We start from the raw sequence: 19,697 nt of genomic DNA on the forward strand, positions 1-19,697 counted from the left end.
CGGCCAGTCCGGGTCCCCTGCCCAAAACAATGTGGCCTGAAGGGGCGCCCTCACCCAGTTCTGGGGTGGGGGGCCGTTTGCTCGGTTTTCTTCAACCCTGGCTGGCCCGCGTTCGTTACAGGTGGGTTCAGGAGATCGTTCGGTCTGGTTACAAGATCGAGTTTCTCTCTCGGCCGGCGGGCAGATTTTTTCCCTCAAAACTTCAGCTGTCTCCGGAGCGTTTGCGAGATCTGCACCTGGCGGTGCGGGACCTGCGGGCTCAGGGAGTGGTGGTTCCGGTGCCTCATCGGGACAGATTTCGGGGGTTTTATTCAAATCTGTTCACTGTGCCCAGAAAGGAGGGCAAGGTACATCCGATTCTGGACTTAAAAGCTCTGAACCGATTTGTGCGGGTTTGCAAGTTCCGCATGGAATCCCTGCGCTTGGTGATGGCTGCTCTAGTTCCGGGAGAATTCATGGCATCCATCGATTTGAAGGATGCGTACCTTCACATCCCCATTTTCGAGGGTCACCAGAGGTACCTTCGATTCGCCATTGCGGAGGATCATTACCAATTCGTGGCGCTGCCTTTTGGTCTCGCTTCAGCTCCGCGGGTGTTCACCAAGGTGCTTGCATCGGTTCTGGCTTTGAGAGCCCAGGGCATCTCGGTCCTGGGGTATCTGGACGACATTCTGGTTCGGTCTGCGACCAGTCAGGGTCTGGTGAAAGACCTGTCCGTCACGATGCAAACTCTACAGGAGTTTGGTTGGACGATAAACTTTCCAAAATCGACGCTGTGTCCGTCGGTTCGTCTTCCCTACCTGGGAATGATCCTGGACTCGGTCCAGGCGAGAGTCTTCCTGCCGGACGACAAACTCAGGACACTACAGGAAGAAGTCCGGTCCCTCAGGGACGTTCCGTGCTCATCCCTCCGGACGGGTATGAGGTGTCTGGTGTCACCCAGTTTCACACGCGGGGTCTCCAAGCGGAGATCCTGTCCAGGTGGGACGGGCGACCACAATCTCTGGATCTCCAGATTTCGTTGAGCCATCGCACCAGAAGGGATCTTCTGTGGTGGCTACAGTCTCCGGCGGTGTCGGGGGGCAAGTCTTTTCGTCCTCTTTCGTGGACAGTGATCACCACGGATGCCAGCCTGTCGGGCTGGGGTGGTGTTCTTGGCGTTCTGTCCGCCCAGGGTACTTGGTCGGAGGGGGAATCCTCCCTTCCGATCGACATTCTGGAATTGCGAGCGATAAGTCTCTGCCTTCGACGTTGGACGGACAGGCTTCAGGGCCGTCCGGTTCGGGTGCAGACGGACAATGCCACAGCGGTGGCCTACATCAACCACCAAGGGGGCACCAGGAGTGCCCGAGCGGCTCGGGAGGTCGCCGACATTCTGTCTTGGGCCGAGACGCACGTCCCGGCGATCACGGCAGTTCACATTCCGGTGGTGGAGAACTGGCAGGCGGATTATCTGAGTCGTCAGTCCCTGGACCAGGGGGAATGGTTGCTCCACCCGGATGTCTTCCAGATTTTGTGCGCGAAGTGGGGGTCTTCCAGATGTGGACCTGTTCGCGTCTCGTCTGAACAACAAGGTGGGAAGGTTCGTGGCAAGGACGCGCGATCCTTGGGCAGACGCGTCGGACGCGTTGGTGGCTCCGTGGCATCAGTATCGGCTGATGTATGCATTCCCGCCGATTCAGCTACTATCCAGGTTCCTTCGCAGGTTGTCCTCGCAACCGCTCACGGTGATTCTGGTGGCGCCAGACTGGCTCGCCGGTCTTGGTACGCAGACCTCGTGAATCTGGCAGTCGACGCTCCATGGCGTCTGCCTCTTCGAGAAGATCTTCTGTCTCAAGGACCGATATTCCATCCTGCTTTACAGTCGCTGGCTTTGACGGCCTGGCTGTTGAAACCGAGGTCCTGAAGGATAGGGGTCTCTCCCCTGAGGTCATTCACACTTTGATCAACGCTAGAAAGACCTCTTCGGGGAAGGTTTACTACCGTACTTGGAAGGCCTATTTTGCCTGGTGTGAGTCCAGGGGGTTTTCCCCTCGCTCATACTCGGTGTCTAGGGTGTTGTCTTTCCTTCAAACGGGTGTGGACCAGCGTTTGGCGTTAGCCACGATTAAGGGTCAGATTTCTGCGCTGGCCGTTCTCTTTCAATGCCCTGTGGCGTCTAACTCTTTGGTTAGCACTTTTGTTCAAGGGGTGCGACACCTGGTCCCTCCTAGGCGGGAGCCTTTGCCTCCTTGGGACTTGAACCTCGTTCTGTCCGTGTTGCAACATGCTCCCTTTGAAAAGTTCAGGGAGATTTCGTTGCCTCTGTTGTCCAAGAAGGTCGCTTTTTTGGTGGCGATCACTTCGGCTCGCAGAGTGTCGGAGCTGGCAGCCTTGTCCTGCAGGTCTCCGTATTTGGTGCTTCACTTGGATAAGGTGGTCTTGCGACATAACCCTTCTTTTCTTCCGAAGAGGATCTCGGAATTTCATCTCAATGAGGACATTGTCTTGCCTTCGCTTTGCGCGAAGCCTAGACATCCGAAGGAGGTGGATTTACACTCCCTGGATGTTGTTCGGGCGATCAGGGTTTACCTGTCATCGACTAAATCCTTTCGCAAGACGGATTCTCTATTTGTCCTTCCAGAGGTACCTCGGAAGGGCTTGGCGGCGTCGGCTTCTACCATCGCCAAATGGATCCGACAGACCATTGAACAGGCATATGCTTTGAAGGGAAAAGTTCCCCCTATGCCTGTGAAGGCGCACTCTACCAGATCTCTGAGTACGTCTTGGGCCTGTCATCATCGGGCTTCTGTGGCCCAGGTGTGTAAGGCGGCGACTTGGTCGTCCGTTCACACCTTCTCAAAGTTCTACCAAGTGGATGTTCAGGCATCGGCGGATGCTTCCTTTGGCCGCAAGGTTCTTAGTGCGGCAGTGCCTTAGGGTCCCTTATTTTTGGGCCCGTGGCTGTTTGGGATGTTTTTATCCCTAGGTTGTTTGTTTTTCCTGGGTTGTTTGCTCCTGTTGAGCAAGCTTTTTTCATGCTGCCCAGCTGGTTTCCTTCCTTTGGTAAGGTTCCGTTTTTTCTGCTGTGGATACTGCGTTGCCTTAGGCGCGGCTGCGTTTCCCACCCCTCATGTTTGCACTGCTTTGGGACGTCCCCATTGTGACGAATATGAAGAGGCGGCGACTGTCGGAGGACGTAAGAGAAAACGGAATTTTTGTAAAATCTTACCTGTAAAATTCCTTTCTCTGAGTCCTCCGACAGTCGCCGCCCCCGCCCCTCTTTTGGGGTTTGTTATGTACTCTACTGCTATACTACTGAAACTGAGGTATGGATACAGGAAGCAGGAGGGTATTGACTGAGGGGACCACCCCCTGGGGGTGGGATATGCTAAAAGCTTTAATATTGACATATTCTGTTGCCTAGCTACTCCTACGGAGCAAAGGTCAATTACCCCATTGTGACGAATATGAAGAGGCGGCGACTGTCGGAGGACTCAGAGAAAGGAATTTTACAGGTAAGATTTTACAAAAATTCCGTTTTTTAAGGTCCTTGAAGCTAGATATTACTTACCCTTTTGAAAGGCTTTTACTTTTTTTTTGGTTGATAAACTAGTGAAAATTCCATCAATACGGATCTGTATATTATGCACCTCGGTATGGCAACTGTAGTGTCTTATCCATGTTTTTGTGTATTTTATTATGGATATCTTGTGTGCCAATATAAGTAGATACTTCAGATATTGGTATATATGTATGCTTTCTTTTTTTTTTTTTTTTAATTCATATTATAATTTTCAGATAGACATAGTTAGAACTTGTGTCAGGTGCATCCCCTATCCTTTTTATACCAAATGCATATAATACTTGATAATGTTTAACACACTCTTTTATATTTTACAGCATATGCCTTCTAGGTAATCGTGTATTAGCAGCACAAAATCCTATTCTTTGTGCCAAAAACAATTCCAATAATACAACTAATGATTTCCTTTGGAATAAATTTTGTACGTCTGGAAACCACAGTCCATCCTGTGACAACTATTTTTTGGCAAATGATTTAACTGAAATACAAGGAATTCCTGGAATTTCTAGTGGTGTTATACGTGGTGAGTCATTAAAGTGTATATTACCCCAACATTTTCATATTAGTGATATGTGTCTGTTGTACCATGTACTTATAATAGAAACTATGCTGTTCTCTTTGTATTGTTTGTTTTGTGTGAAATACCTGGTGATCTTGCAATTCCCCCTGCTTTCCTATTTCAAACTGACCACACCAGGCATGGAAGCACATCCTTCCCAGCATAGCCAGTTTTCTTCTTTGTATTCTGCTTGGGACCTCAGCCTACTTATACTCAAATAGTCTGACTTCTGCTGACACATCCCCCTGCACAGCGAATCACTGGAAAAATCCGTTAACTCCTGTTTCTCTGCCTTTTGCTCAGGTGGAGGGGTGCTGGATTTGGAACTCTTGGTTTCCAGGTTCAAAAACAAAATGACCAGGTTTTTATCCAGGTCCAAGGATCCTCTATCCTTTGCATGGGATGCTTTGATGCTTTCATGAAATCAGTTCAACCTGGTGTATGCGGTTTCTCCTCTGAAACATCTTCATTGTCAGCTCTGAAGGATCAAGATGATGGGAAATCTGATAATTCTTGTTGCACTAAACTGTCACAGGCCGATGTGATATTCAGAACTCATTCGATTCCTAGCATACTCTCTTTGGGCATCTCCATATCAATATAGTATTCCCTTCTTGGGTCAGAGTTAAAACTTTATGCATAATAGTATTGTATGTAAAAAAAAAAAAAAAAAAAAAATTGGGCATCAGTGAATACATAACTAATATACAAGAGCCTCAGATAAATGTAAAATACTGAATAATAAAGCATACAATTTCATCAATTGTGTAAAAAAAAAAAAAAAAAACAGGCTAAATTCACACTGGCATTAAAAGGAGGCATTTAAGGGGCATTAAAAAAAAACCCTTAAACGCCTATGCAAATGATAAAGTGGACAGCACACAGTGCCGTTCACATTATCAAAACATGAAGCGTTAGCGTCGCTTTGCTTCAAAATTGAAGCCTCGTGTTGAGTCAGGAGGCATTTGAAACCTTTCAACGCCTCCTATTTAGGTCTGTGGTAACACTTCACAAACACTCTGGCAGGCATTTGTGGGGCATTTAAATTAGTTTATTTCCTGTACTGACACTTCTCATTTGAAAATAGGAGTTAACGCGCCTTAATACTCCTCAAACGCTCCAAAACTGTGCATAGGGCATTTGGGGAGCGTTTTTAACTCTTCATTAAGGCTTAAAGCTCATTGACGCCAGTCTAACTCCCATACTAACGCTATACGAGCGTTTGTTAGGCATTAGAAATTTAGTCAAGTGTGAATGAGCCATAAGAGGTCTATTTATAAATAACTGTAATGTTTGTGTAATAGTTTCTTTTTTTTTTTTTGTTTTTCGCTGGGCAAATGTAACATACCCCCATATTCCTTCCTAAGAGAAAAGTAGCCATAAAAACATTCAACAATAGTGAAAATATGGAAAGGAAAAAGATTGGACGGCTGCACGCCCATATGATGCATATAAAAATTTATTGAAAAATCATCAAAAAAACAAGGCACAATTGGCATATCCGCAGGGAAGAAGGGAGATCGATACATTTCACACTTTAAGGCTCGGTTCACACTAGGGCGACCTGTGAGGCGACCTGGTCGCCTCACAGGTTGCCTCCCATAGGGAAGCTGCGGACCCGTTCTAATAGGAGCGACACAAGTCGCTCCGACCTAGAAAAAGGGTCCGGAGCTTCTTTGGGGCGACCAGGAGGCGACCGCCATAGACTTCAATGTTATGAAGTCTGTGGCGGCCGCTCCGAGGTCGCGGCGCGCTGCTCGCACCGCGACCTCCGAGGTTGCGGTGCGAAGTAGCGTTCGCCTGCATGTGAACGGGGGCTAAATGTGCTTTGTCAAAACCATGGTTGACATGATGGTTTTGACAAAGCACATTTAACGTGTGAAACGAGTCGACCTCCTTTTCTTCCTGCCGAAATGCCAATTGTGCCTTGTTTTTATTGATGATTTTTCAATAAAGTTTGGATGCATCATATGGGTGTGCAGCCGTCCAATTTTTTTCCTTTCCATATGTGTTTGCAGAAGTGACCGGGCGTGCACCCCATACCATGGGCTGGAAAGTAGACACTACAGCTGTGTTGATTCACCTGGAGCAGCAGGACCTGTTCTCCTTTTAAATTGTGAAAATAGCCTAACACTAGTCTAAGAAAATTCAGCCAGCAGGGGAAATGTGAGGGAGACCTCTGCACTGTTATGGAGAATCTTGTGTAAACGGATGAACAAATGGTTGTTTGAGCGAACCTCCAGCTGCAGTGCGAAATTAAACATTTACCGGTGGTATTACCACCTTCTGGTTGTTAAGGGTCCGGCACCTGCTGGCTTCCTAACCACCATCATCTTGTTTTTTGTCTGCCATCTCCAGTGAGGCTTAAATCCACCAACATCCACTTTCTCCCACCTTCTAGTGGCACAAAACCGTCTTTTGTTATCCTGGTTTATTTGGTCTTGACTTTAGTTTCATCTTATTAGGCCCTGCACCAAGACCTCCAAGCCCATTAGCCACAATAGGCAGTGTTCTGCTGATCATTACAGATATGCTTCATGGCCACTATCCCAACAGGATCAAAATACATGTATGCATATGGATGCTTATTCACATTATTGTATAGCAAAACTGGATTGTTCTAAATTTATAACAAGAATATGGTTATTTCCTTAATGTAACAGATAATCTTTGGAGTGCATATAGTCCCAAAGAATCAATCATTGAGAGAAACCAAACTTCATCATCGGCTGCTTCAGGAGAAAGTCAGAAAGCGTACAGTCAAAACTATGTCTTGACCGACATTATGACTTACTTCACAATGCTAGTTGGAATTTACTTTCCCTCTGTGACAGGTAAGGAAGTAATTGGATAGTACAAGGTTACTTTATTGCTGTCTAAAAATTTTGGTTAATTATGTTTTTGTGTTAATGCTAATTTGTGCTTTGATAATGTCATGATTGGGGTAGTGTAATGCCCTTCTAGACATACAGGGAGTGCAAAATTATTAGGCAAATTAGTATTTTTGAGGATTAATTTTATTATTGAACAACAACCATGTTCTCAATGAACCCAAAAAACTCATTAATATCAAAGCTGACTATTTTTGGAAGTAGTTTGTTTTTAGTTTTAGCTATTTTAGGGGGATATCTGTGTGTGCAGGTGACAATTACTGTGCATAATTATTAGGCAACTTAACAAAAATCAAATATACAGTATACCCATTTCAATTATTTATTTTTACCAGTGAAACCAATATAACATCTCAACATTCACAAATATACATTTCTGACATTCAAAAACAAAACAAAAACAAATTGGTGACCAATATAGCCACCTTTCTTTGCAAGGACACTCAAAAGCCTGCCATCCATGGATTCTGTCAGTGTTTTGATCTGTTCACCATCAACATTGCGTGCAGCAGCAACCACAGCCTCCCAGACACTGTTCAGAGAGGTGTACTGTTTTCCCTCCTTGTAAATCTCACATTTGATGATGGACCACAGGTTCTAAATGGGGTTCAGATCAGGTGAACAAGGAGGCCATGTCATTAGCTTTTCTTCTTTTATACCCTTTCTTGTCAGCCACGCTGTGGAGTACTTGGACGCGTGTGATGGAGCATTGTCCTGCATGAAAATCATGTTTTTCTTGAAGGATGCAGACTTCTTCCTGTACCACTGCTTGAAGAAGGTGTCTTCCAGAAACTGGCAGTAGGACTGGGAGTTGAGCTTGACTCCATCTTCAACCCGAAAAGGCCCCACAAGCTCATCTTTGATGATACCAGCCCAAACCAGTACTCCACCTTGCTGGCGTCTGAGTAGGACTGGAGCTCTCTGCCCTTTACCAATCCAGTCACGGGCCCATCCATCTGGCCCATCAAGACTCACTCTCATTTCATCAGTCCATAAAACCTTTGAAAAATCAGTCTTGAGATATTTCTTGGCCCAGTCTTGACGTTTCAGCTGGTGTGTCTTGTTCAGTGGTGGTCGTCTTTCAGCCTTTCTTACCTTGGCCATGTCTCTGAGTATTGCACACCTTGTGCTTTTGGGCACTCCAGTGATGATGCAGCTCTGAAATATGGCCGAACTGGTGGCAAGTGGCATCTTGGCAGCTGCACGCTTGACTTTTCTCAGTTCATGGGCTGTTATTTTGCACCTTGGTTTTTCCACACGCTTCTTGCGACCCTGTTGACTATTTTGAATGAAATGCTTGATTGTTCGATGATCACGCTTCAGAAGCTTTGCAATTTTAGAGTGCTGCATCCCTCTGCAAGATATCTCACTATTTTTTTTACTTTTCTGAGCCTGTCAAGTCCTTCTTTTGACCCATTTTGCCCAAGGAAAGGAAGTTGCCTAATAATTATGCACACCTGATATAGGGTGTTGATGTCATTAGACCACACCCCTTCACATTACAGAGATGCACATCACCTAATATGCTTAATTGGTAGTAGGCTTTCGAGCCTATACAGCTTGGAGTAAGACAACATGCATAAAGAGGATGATGTGGTCAAAATATTCATTTGCCTAATAATTCTGTACTCCCTGTATACACCACATACAGCCGCAGGTAAATAAGGCAGAAACGAATGCAAAAACCAAACTGTGCAACATAAATAACAAATGCACAAACCAAGACAAGTGCATTAACAATAATGAACAGGCAAACCAAGACAATTTACTAACAGAGCCACATTTTTTACAGACAATTCCAAAAATTACATAAAATGGCTAATTTCAGTGCAAAACGGTGCAAATATCAATATTTAGGCTATATATTGTGTTAATCGCACATGTTACTAGTGTGATTAGCAATGTGTTTTAGGTATAACAAAAGGCCAAAAACCTATTTCTCCCTTTTTATATGAAGGTCAGGTTAATAAAACCCAAAACAGGGTTTTCCTTTACAGTGTAAGTGGGAACTCTGTGGACCCTGACGTAAAAGAGAACATTGTGGACCCTAAAGTAAAGGAGAACTGTAAGGACTCTGATGTAAGAGGCTTTGCTGTGGACTCTGGTGTAAAGGGAAACTCTGATGTAAAAGAGTCTCTGGTCACCACAGCCCCCTTTACACAAGAGTCCATAGAGCTCCCCTTTACATTACTGTCCACAGAGACTGCGTACAATGCACAAGGTCATCAGAGACTGCATACATGGCACAAGAGATGGTCAGAGACTGTGGACATGGCACAAGAGATGGTCAGAGACTGCGGTCATGGCACAAGGGATGGTCAGAGACTGAATGCATGGCAAAAGAGATGATTAGAGAATGCAGACATGGCACAAGGGATGGTCAGAGACTGCATAAATGGCACAAGAGATGGTCAGTGACTGCATACATGGCAAAAAGATGGTCAGAGACGGCATATATGGCAGAAAAGACGATCAGAGACTGCATACATGGTACAACAGATGATCAGAGAATGCGGACATGGCACAAGAGATGGTCAGTGACTGCAAGCATGGCACAAGGGGCGGTCAGACTGCAGGCATGGCACAAGGAGCGGTCAGACTGCGGGCATGGCACAAGGGGCGGTCAGACTGCGGGCATGGCACAAGGGGCGGTCAGACTGCGGGCATGGCACAAGGGGCGGTCGGATTGCAGGCATGGCACAAGGGGTGGTCAGAGTCTACAAGCATGGCACAAGGGGCGGTCAGAGACTGCAGGCATGGCACAAGGGGCGGTCAGAGACTGTGGGCATGGCACAAGGGGAGTCAGAGACTGTGGGCATGGCACAAGAGGGGGGGGTCAGAAACTGAGGGCATGGCACAAGGAACAGCTGGTTCAATAATATTCACAGCCAGATTCTGACAGCATAAAGATTAAAGCAGTTTGTATGCCCTACCTTCCAGAGATGGTATGGAGAAATCTTCTACTATGGTGGTACCAGTGCCACGGTGCCCCTCCCCCTGGTCTCACTCCTCTCCCAGGCCCCTCTCCCTCGTCTCATTAAGCTCCATGCTCCTCCCCCTTGTCATGCTCGGCTCCTCCCCCTGGCCTCACTTGGCTCCAGGCTCTTCCACCTAGCCTCCAGGCTCCTCCCCCTCATCTTCAGGCCCACCCTTCTCATCTAGATCGGCTCCAGGCTCTTCCTCGGGCTCCCCCCTCATCTCACATGCTCTCCAGTTCAGCGGCCATGATCTGTGTGCTGCAGAACTGGAGGCGTTCCTGTCCCTCTCTCTGCCACCACTCAGATGGAAGGAGGGATTTGTTTTTTTCAGAATCCAGTGATCCATGCTTTGAAGGCTGAAGAGAGGAGGCGGAGTCTTCTAGCCAAGGCTGTCTCGCTGCCCTGCATCTGGCGCAGGAGTAAAGTAGGCAGTGCCTGGCCCCTCCTCCCACTTATGTAGCGCAGTCCGCCGGGCCCCTCCCCTCCTCCCACTTACGTAGCGCCGGGCCCGATAGCCCGATGTTGTCTCTGAGATTACATTGGGTGAATTAATTCTGTACTGGGTGGCAGGCCCCCTTCCCGACCCGGCCCTTGGAACACTTCAGAAGTACCCGACCGCTCAGTCTGCCCCTGACTGTACAGCATCAACACTTAGGATTGTGGGATTGTGAGAATGGATAGTGGAGCAGCAACAGCAGAGCTATGGAGCAGGGACTGGGTGGTATGTGAAATGGCAGCAGTGGTGACTGTGGGGCAGTGACAGTGGGGGGAGTGTACAGTATATTTGTAGAGGATACTCATTCTATCTTTGTCAAATGTAGCATATTGGAAGGCAATATTTCCTTTCTTTTCCCTCTGAATAAAAGATAGATCTTTTTTTTCGCTGGATAAGAGCCTAGCTTGTCAGAGCAACATGATGTTGATGGCAGGAGGATCCACACTCCCATATCAGGTGGACAGAGCAAGAAGATAGTTGTAGTTGTGTGAGTGGGGGGGTACTGGCACCCCAGGCTCTAACATAATAGCGTAAAGAAGTCTATATATTTAGCAAATCTACAAAGACCTTACAAAATGCAAGGGGAGCTCTAGCCATACAGTGTGGGGGGTCTAATGTAAGTTCCTTTGTGCCCCAAATTTCTGTTATTGATGAAGTTCTCAGATAAAAGGAACATTTATTAGCATCCAGCTGCTGCATGCAAGGTAATTTAGTGAGGTAAATATGAACTATAATATACTGTATATTGCATATAAATATATTGTTTCTCTTTTGTTAATTGAAGGACACAGCTCCATATCTTCTTTGACCCTTGGGTTATGCTGTTCTCCATAGGAGTAGGACTAGGCGGAAACAAATTTGACTACGCCCCTAGGGCAGTCCTAGGGGGTATACTCCCACTTCCTGCTATAGGACTTCAGTTTTCTCTTGCGTCCTCTGACAGTCGCAGCCCGTTCAGTAATCCTTCACGAGTGGGTTGTTCCAAAGCAGTGTACGTGTGAGGGGTGGGAAGACGTCACCAAAGAAAAAGCAACGTGTCAACCAGGCCAGAGAAAAAACTAAGCCAACAGGGCAACAGAACCTAAACAGGAGCCAACCCAGAACAATAAAATACCCCAGAAAGAGACAGAACTACTCGTCTCTTCAAACAACCGCCACGCTCAAAAGCTTGCGGCCAAAGGAAACATCCAAAGGATGCCATCACATCAAGTTTGTAGGATTTTGAGAAAGTGTGCACAGACAACCAGGTTGCCGCTTTGCACACCTGAGCCACAGAAGCCTGATGGCGAAACGCCCAAGAGGCACGGACATCTCTAGTAGACTGAGCGCTCACAGGGAAAGGAGGCACCCGACCCTGGATTGAATAGGCCTGAACAACAGTCTGTCCAATTAATTTAGAAACTGTTGCAGTGGACGCAGCCGATCCCTTCTGAGGTCCCTCGGGAAGGACAAAACAGGGAATCAGACTTCCTAAAAGACACCGTGTCAGACAGGTAAACCCTGACCGCCCTGCAGAGATGTATAGTAACTAAGTAGAACTACTTCACTACTGTACTTAAGTACCGAAAGGCGGTATCTGTACTTTCCTAGAGTAGAATTTTTTTCTCCTACTTCCACTTTTACTTCACTACATTTTTTCAATGATTTCAATACTTCTATCCCGATATTTTTTTTTGTGCTGCATAGTTACTCGTTACAATTATAAAAATTACCACTGCCAGAACAGTAGATGGCAGGTTTCATGAAGCTCAAAACATGTGTATTATCAGCTCATACGAAAATAAAAGCTACTGTATGTATAAATAAAAGCTGCATTTGAAATAATAAAAAACAATATGATGTTCAAACTTTTGACTTCTTTCTTTAATAACTACATAACACAGTACTTGTACTTTTACTTTCAGTACTTGAGTAGCAAAATGTTTAAAAAAACTACTTGCAATACTTAAGTACAAAAAATGTTGAATACTTTAGTACTTCTACTCAAGTCACTTTTTGATCGAGCACTTCCACTTCTACTCAAGTCACTTTTTGATCGAGCACTTGTACTTTTACTCAAGTATGGGTTTCGAGTACTTTATACAACTCTGCCGCCCGGACCACATCGAAAGAATGCAAGGCAAATTCCTTGGGATGCTTGGGCTTCGCACAAAGCGTAGGTAAAAACAATATCTTCCTGAGGTGGAAAGCAAATACCACCTTGGGGAGAAAAGACTGATTGGGTCGCAAGACCACTTTATCCCTATGAACCACCAGAGAAGGCAAACGGCAAGATAGAGCCGCCAAGCAACTTTCTGGGATAACTCAGGCAGAGCTATTTCTCTGATGTTCGCAAAGGGAAGCCGTTGTAAAAACCAAATTCAGGCCCCACGGAGGCAAAAGGATCTCCCCAGATGACGCACCCCTTTAACAAAGGTGCGAATCAAGGAATTAGTCGCCAAGGGACGCTGGAAGAAAATGGGTAAGGCCAACCTACTGACCTTTGCTCGCGGCCAGCGCCAAGCGCTGATCCACTCCTTCCTGCAGGAAGGCCAAAACCCTTGCCACCGAAAAGGAGCAAGGATGAAACCCTTGCGACACGCACCAGGCAATATATGCCTACCAAGGACGATTTTAAATCTCCCCGGAGGTAGCTTTCCGAGCCTTCAGCAAGGTAGGAATGACAGCATCCGAGAAACCCCTGCCTCTCAAAACCTGGCTATCAACAGTCATGCCATTAAAGCCAGAGACGGGAAAGCAGAATGGAAGATCAGCCCTCGAGACAGCAGATCGTCTCTCAGAGTAAGCCACCAGGGAGGCTCAACGACCATCCGTACGAGGTCTGCGTACCCAGACCAACAGGCCCAGTCTCGGGCCACCAGAATTCCCAGCACACGTTCCGACGCCAACCAGCGGAGGTACCTGGACAGCAATTGAATCGGACGGAAGGCATAAAACAGCCGATACTGGTGCCAGGGCACCACCAATTCGTCCATGGCAACCACCAGAGGATTGCGGGTTCTGTCCACGAACCTTCCCACCTATTTGTTGAGACAGGACGTGAACAGATCCACGGAGTCCCCCACCGGGCACACAGGAGGCGAAACGCTTCCGGATGCAGGGACCATTCCCCCTGGTCCAAGGACTTGCGACTCAGTCCGCCTGCCAGTTTCCCACTCCCGGAATATGAACAGCCGAAATTGCTGAAACGTGCGTCTCGGCCCAAGACAGGATCCCGGCCAATTCCTTGGCCGCCTGTGCGCTCTTGGTGCCCCCTTGGTGATTGACGTAACCCGCCGCTGTAACGGTGTCCACCTGAACAAGAACCAGGCGACCCTGGAGCCCGGTTTGTCCAATGGAACAAGCAGAGCTTGATTGCGCTGAGCTCCAAGACGTTTATTGGTAAGGAGGATTCCCCCGCCGACCACGTCCCCTGGGCCCAAAAGTGCGTCTAGAACTCCACCCCAGCCCAAACAGGCTGGCATCCGTGGTCATGTGAGACTGAGCGAACGGGATGGCTTCGAAAGCCGAAACCATGAGAACCAGAGACTGCATGCAGGCCCTCCGAGCGGAGAGATAGTTGTCCCTGGGGGGGGGGGGGTTTGCAATTTTTTCACATATTGCGGATGGCCTCAGGGTTAATTATGGAGTGTCTGGAGCATGTGTCACCATCTGACCCACTCTCGGAAGCTGCGGGACCCTCTGGGTCTTTCTGCCCTGGTGGCCATGATGGCAGTCCTGCAGTCACTAGTGTCCAAAGTTGATCTGTATCCTCTGCTTCTTCAGATTCTGAGATTGATTTGGCCGCTCTAAAGGTAGATTTGGACATCACTGTGCGAAATCAGTTCTGCTCTGTCCAACAAACTGGATTGCCTGGGCCTTACTCTGGATTTAGCTTCAGCCTGGATGTTCTTCTGGAGGCGAAACTGCTGAAGTTGCAGCATGCGATTCGGCTTCTGTTGTCCAACAATCGGTCGTCTCTCAGGACTTGCATGCAAGTGCTGTCGTTGATGGTCTCCACCTTCGAGGCGGTCCTGTTTTCTATACCAGGCCTCTGCAAAAGGAGCTTCTTGCCAAATGGGACAAGAATCCTCAATCCCTGGAAAATCTCATCCTGTTGAGCCTGGGTGCGAGGGGATCCTTGATTTGGTGGCTCTGTTCCCTGGCACTTCGGCAAGAGAAGTCCTTTCTCCCCCTGTATTGGACAGTGGTTTCCATGGATGTCAGTCCGTCCGGGTGGGCAGAGACTCTGTTTAAGGAGTTTGGACTCGGGAGGAATCCAGTCTGCCAATTAACATCCTGGAGATTTGGGCAATAAGGCTCTGCCTGTCCCTGTGGTCGGATCGTTTGCAGGGGGGTTCTGTAAGGCAGTGGTCCTCAACACCGGTCCTCAGGGCCCACTAACAGGCCAGATTTTAAGTATTACCTTGGAAAGATGCAGACTAGAGTACTGCAATCACTGAGCAGCAAATGATATCACCTGGGATGTATTTCAGTTATCTTGCAAACCTGGACTGTTAGTGGGCCCTGAGGGCCAGGGTTGAGGACCACTGCTGTAAGGGATACATTGGACAATGCCACGGCTGTGGCTTAATTAAATCCTCAAGGAGGCACAAGAAGTACCCTAGCGGCCCGGGAAGTAGCCGGCATTCTAAGGTTTGGAGAACGATATGTTCAGGCTCTCTGCTGTGCACATTCCAGGGGTGGAAAATTGGCAGGCGGACTACCTCAGTCGACAGGCGTTGGAGCCAAGCGAATGGTCTCTTCACCCGGAAGTGTTTCAACAACTGTGTCCCCGGTGGGGGACCCCCAATGTGGACCTGTTAGCCTCTTGTTTTAACCAGAAGGTTCGTGGCAAGGTCTCGGGATCCTTTGGCCGACGCCGCAGACGCACTGGTAGCCCCTTGGGGTCAGTATCATCTGATTTTCGCTTTTCTTCCATTACAACTTCTGGCAAGACTTCTGCACAGAGTCGAGGCAGAAGGGATTCCAGTAATTCTGGTGGCTCCAGACTGGCCTCCTCGGTCTTGGTATGCAGGCCTCTCAGAAAAGATCTTTTGTCTCAAGGACTGATCTTCCATCCTGCTTTACGGTTGCTGGCTTTAATGGCTTGGCTATTGAAAACCAGGCACTGAAGGACAGGGGATTGCCGGATTCAGTGATTCCTATGCTGTTAAAAGCTAGAAAATCTACTTCAAGGAAGATTTATCATCAGGGTTGGAGGGCATACATTTTTTTTTTTTTTTTTGGTGTGAGTCTTGGGGGGATTCTCCCTGTTCCTTTTCCGTGTCCCGCCTGCTTGAGTTTCTACAACAGGGTGTAGATCAGTGCTTGGCTCTGCGCGCTATCAAGGGCCAAATTTCTGCTTTGGCAATTTTTTTCCAACGGCTGTTGGCTGCAATTTCCTTGGTTCACACTTTTGTCAGGGGGTTTGCTATTTAGCTCCTCCGGTGAGGTCTCTGGTACCACCGTGGGACCTCAAATTAGTACGGTCGGTTCTTCAAAAACCGCCTTTTGAAAATATTTGTGAACTTCCCCTGTTCACTCTCACAGAAGGTGGCCTTCTTGATGGCTATTACTTCGGTGCGCAGGGTGTCGGAGCTGGCTGCGTTGTCCTGTCGGTGTCCTTATCTGGTGGTTCACAGGGACAAGGTGGTGTTATGTCCCTGTCAGTCGTTCCTTCCTAAGGTCGTCTCGGGTTTCCACTTAAATGACGACGTGTTGCCTTCCTTTTACCCAAAGCCAAAAAATCCTAAAGAAATTGCCTTACATTCCCTGGATGTGATTTAGGCAATCAGGGTGTACCTGGAGGTGACTGAGTCGATTCGAAAATCCGATGTTTGTCCTTACAGATGGATCTCATAAGGGGCAGGCCGCATTTGCTGCGACCATTTCCGGATGGATCAGGCAGATGGCGGTGCAGGCCTCCTCCTCCAGGTTCCTCCTTTTCCCTATCAAGCATTCTACAAGGGCGATTAGTGCCTCCTTTGCCTTCCGTCATCAGGCATCAGTGGTCAAGGAGTGCAAGGCAATGTGCACAGATTCACAAAGTTTTACAAGGTTTATGTCCTTGCATCTGCTGATGCTGTGTTCGGCTGCAAAGTTTTGCAGGCTGCCATTGCAGAGGCTCCTGCCTCATGAGGGTGTATTTTTCCTGGTTGGTGGGTTCCAGTTGTTCCTGGTTGAGCTCCTAGTTTTCCTGGTTGGCTATGTTTAGCTTTTTGGTGAATTATATCTACTGCTGTGTTTTCCCACCCCTCATATTGACACTGCTTTGGGACATCCCAAGGGTCAAAGGAGCTGTGTCCGTCAATAAACGAAAGAGAAAACTGGAGTTTTGTCTTACCGTCAAATCCTTTTCTCTGATGTTCATTGACGGACACAGCACTGACACTGCTTGTTACACTCTGAAATCCTATAGCAGGAAGTGGGAGTGTACCCCCTAGGACTGCCCTAGGGGCGTAAGCAAATTTGTTTCCGCCTAGTCCTATGCCTAGGGCAGCATAACCCAAGGGTCAAAGGAGGAGCTGTGTCCGTCGTTCAGATGAACATCAGAGAAAAGGATTTTAGGGCAAGTCAAAAATCAAGTTTTTTCCTCCAGCTAGCACGTGACACTTTAGTTTTTTCACTTCTATTTTTCTCCAGCTGTAAATAGCCAGTTTACTGAGCTCTGTAGCTCAAGCTGATTTTTACACACAATAAATGATGTAGAACACTGACTCCTATCTCTCAAACAAATGTTATACCCAAGAAGGCTAATTCTACTGCACTTTCCCTCTAGCTAACCCATAGTACTCCAGGAATTAATCGTAATGTTCTGAATGTATTAGTGTAAAACATCACCAAATTTTGTAAGTATTGGTTTGATGTTTAGAAATCCAGGGCTGATTGTGGTAAAATTAGACCTCTGTTACAGAGGAAGTACTTTTACTTCAGTATCTGCTTGTACTATCCTTAATTGACTACACATGTCTAGCAGCATGGGTGAATAAACTGCACCTAACAGGTGAATATTTGTTTTGGAATAGGGCCAACTAGAAATGTCAATTTGATTAAGCAGTAAAAATCTTTTACAGACAAGGGATCCCGCGAGCAACCTCCCTAAATCAGATAATATATTGCTGCAAGCACCTCACTTCTCATATAAGTGTAAATGATACATAAATAATTAAATAGTGCTGTGCAAGAAATTTCTAATTGCCAATCAATGAATCAATATATAGAGATGGCAATACAAAATTAGTGACATGTGTAAATAAATCAAATCAATAGCAAAAAATATTGTATATATAATAGTACAATCATAAAAAATCAATAAATAAAATGTATATAAATATATGTGTAAAAAATGATAAAACCATAAACACTCGGATAAAATCCAAAATCCGTGCAAAATAGAAAGTTCAATATAACCGTCCCAGTGATCAAAAAATCAAACAAAAATGAGATGAATATCAATTTTTGCCAAAGTGCAAAGTGCTGGAAAGGTAGACAAATAAATTAATCCAATATGATAGTCTTAGTGATAATAAGTGATGAAGCAGATATCTTCTATAAGTGCTCTAGCCACCTGGATGTGGCTGGTGCTTCCCAAAAAGAGTGAGTGACCAGAGTGTCACAGATCAGCAACAATTTTGCACCCACTTGTGGATGGGTGCTCACCTCAATGCAGACTCAAAGCATAAACGCAGGGGGTCTCAGAGAAAGCCCGTCTGGATGGTTCCACCCCAATTACTCTTATCAGGTCAGTACGTCTTAACTCGTCATCCTTTCTGAAGCCTCCTGCCTGGTATGGTGGGTGACCACTGCTCCTCTCACCCTGGCTCAGTCAGTTGAAGTCTGTTGTCAGAGGTTTGTATTCACTTGCTGTCCTGTCTAGTTAGGCTAACAAGGGGGTGCACAGTTGTTGCTGCTCTGTGACACTCTGTTCACTCACTCTTTTTGGGAAGCACCAGCCACATCCAGGTGGCTTGAGCACTTATAGAAGATATCTGCTTTAGGGATGCACCGAAATTTCGGCCACCAAAATTATCGGCCGAAAATGAGCCTATCCCATTTCGGCCGATAATGGGTTAACATTGCCGAAATTAATATGGCCGCCGTGAGGAAGGAGGAGGGCGCAGCGCAGGGCAGGTTTTAAAAGTCCCGCCTCTGGCCGGCCGCCCGCCTCTCAATGATGTCCCTACTACTAGATGTGTGCATGAATGAAGGGACATACCAGGCGGGAGGGCGGGCGAGCGGCCGCTATAGATGGAACTATGTGATCCTTCCCTGTCAGCTCAGCGGGACTGTGTGTGAATGAGAACTGACCTGACACCGGGCGGGGGGAGCGGCCGCTAATAGCTGTAACTATGTGAGCTTCACTTCCCTGTCAGGCATGTATCTCCGCTGACAGGGAAGTGAAGCTTACATAGTTATAGTCAGTAGCGGCCGCTCCCCCCCCCCCCCCCCCCCCCGCCCGGTGTCAGGTCAGTTCTAATTCACACACAGTCCCGCTGAGCTGACAGGGAAAGATCACATAGTTCTATCTATAGCGGCCGCTCGCCCCGCCCTCCCGCCCGGTGTGTCACTTCATTCATACACAGATCGTAGTAGTGACATCACCAGGAGGCGGGCCGCTGGCCAGAGGCGCTTCTTTTGAATGGACACCCGAGGAGGGACGCTGAGCCAGAGGGGGGGAGGGTGTACTGCCGAGGGGGATGCTGAGGCAGTGGGGGGGGGGGGGATGGGGGAGAGCTAGGGCAGCTTACCAATGGCATTTGTATTATAAAGCATGAGGGGTTAATGTATCGTCACTGCAGGTCACTGATGAATTAGTGACCGACCAGTGGCAGTTAATTAACCCCTTTGTGCTGCATTAGTGCAACCAGTATCAGTGATAATTAACACTGGTTGCACGGATACTGGTTGCACTAATGCAGCACAAAGGGGTTAATTAACTGCCACTGGTCGGTCACTAATAGATGAGTGACCAGCAGTGGCAATACATTAACCCCCTCATGCTGCATAATACAAATACCATTGGTAATTGAATTAACCACTTTCCAACCCGTCACAGTACATATACTGTGACAGGGTGGCAGCGACCGGTGTACGTCGCTGCCTGTTTTTGGTGTATGCCCCTCTTCTATCCATTTTAAATTTTTTGGGGGGAAAAAGTTATTTTCGGTTTTCGGCCAAGGGCATCCTGCATTTTTTTCGGTTTCGGCCAAGAATTTTCATTTCGGTG

General features: G+C 47.3%; 1 protein-coding gene across 2 annotated transcripts in view; it reads left to right on the forward strand.

Moving 5' to 3' along the window:
- Positions 1–19,697, forward strand: part of SLC12A7 (solute carrier family 12 member 7) — a 550,671-nt gene that overhangs the window by 317,068 nt on the left and 213,906 nt on the right. For both annotated transcript variants that reach the window (XM_082257548.1, XM_082257549.1), the window contains exons 8-9: positions 3,883–4,088; positions 6,788–6,958. In XM_082257548.1, the coding sequence (XP_082113674.1) occupies positions 3,883–4,088; positions 6,788–6,958 (377 nt within the window). The remainder of the gene's footprint in view (positions 1–3,882; positions 4,089–6,787; positions 6,959–19,697) is intronic.

This window comes from Pelophylax lessonae (assembly GCF_965119305.1).
Source record: "Pelophylax lessonae genome assembly, chromosome: 5".
Taxonomy (NCBI): domain Eukaryota; kingdom Metazoa; phylum Chordata; class Amphibia; order Anura; family Ranidae; genus Pelophylax; species Pelophylax lessonae.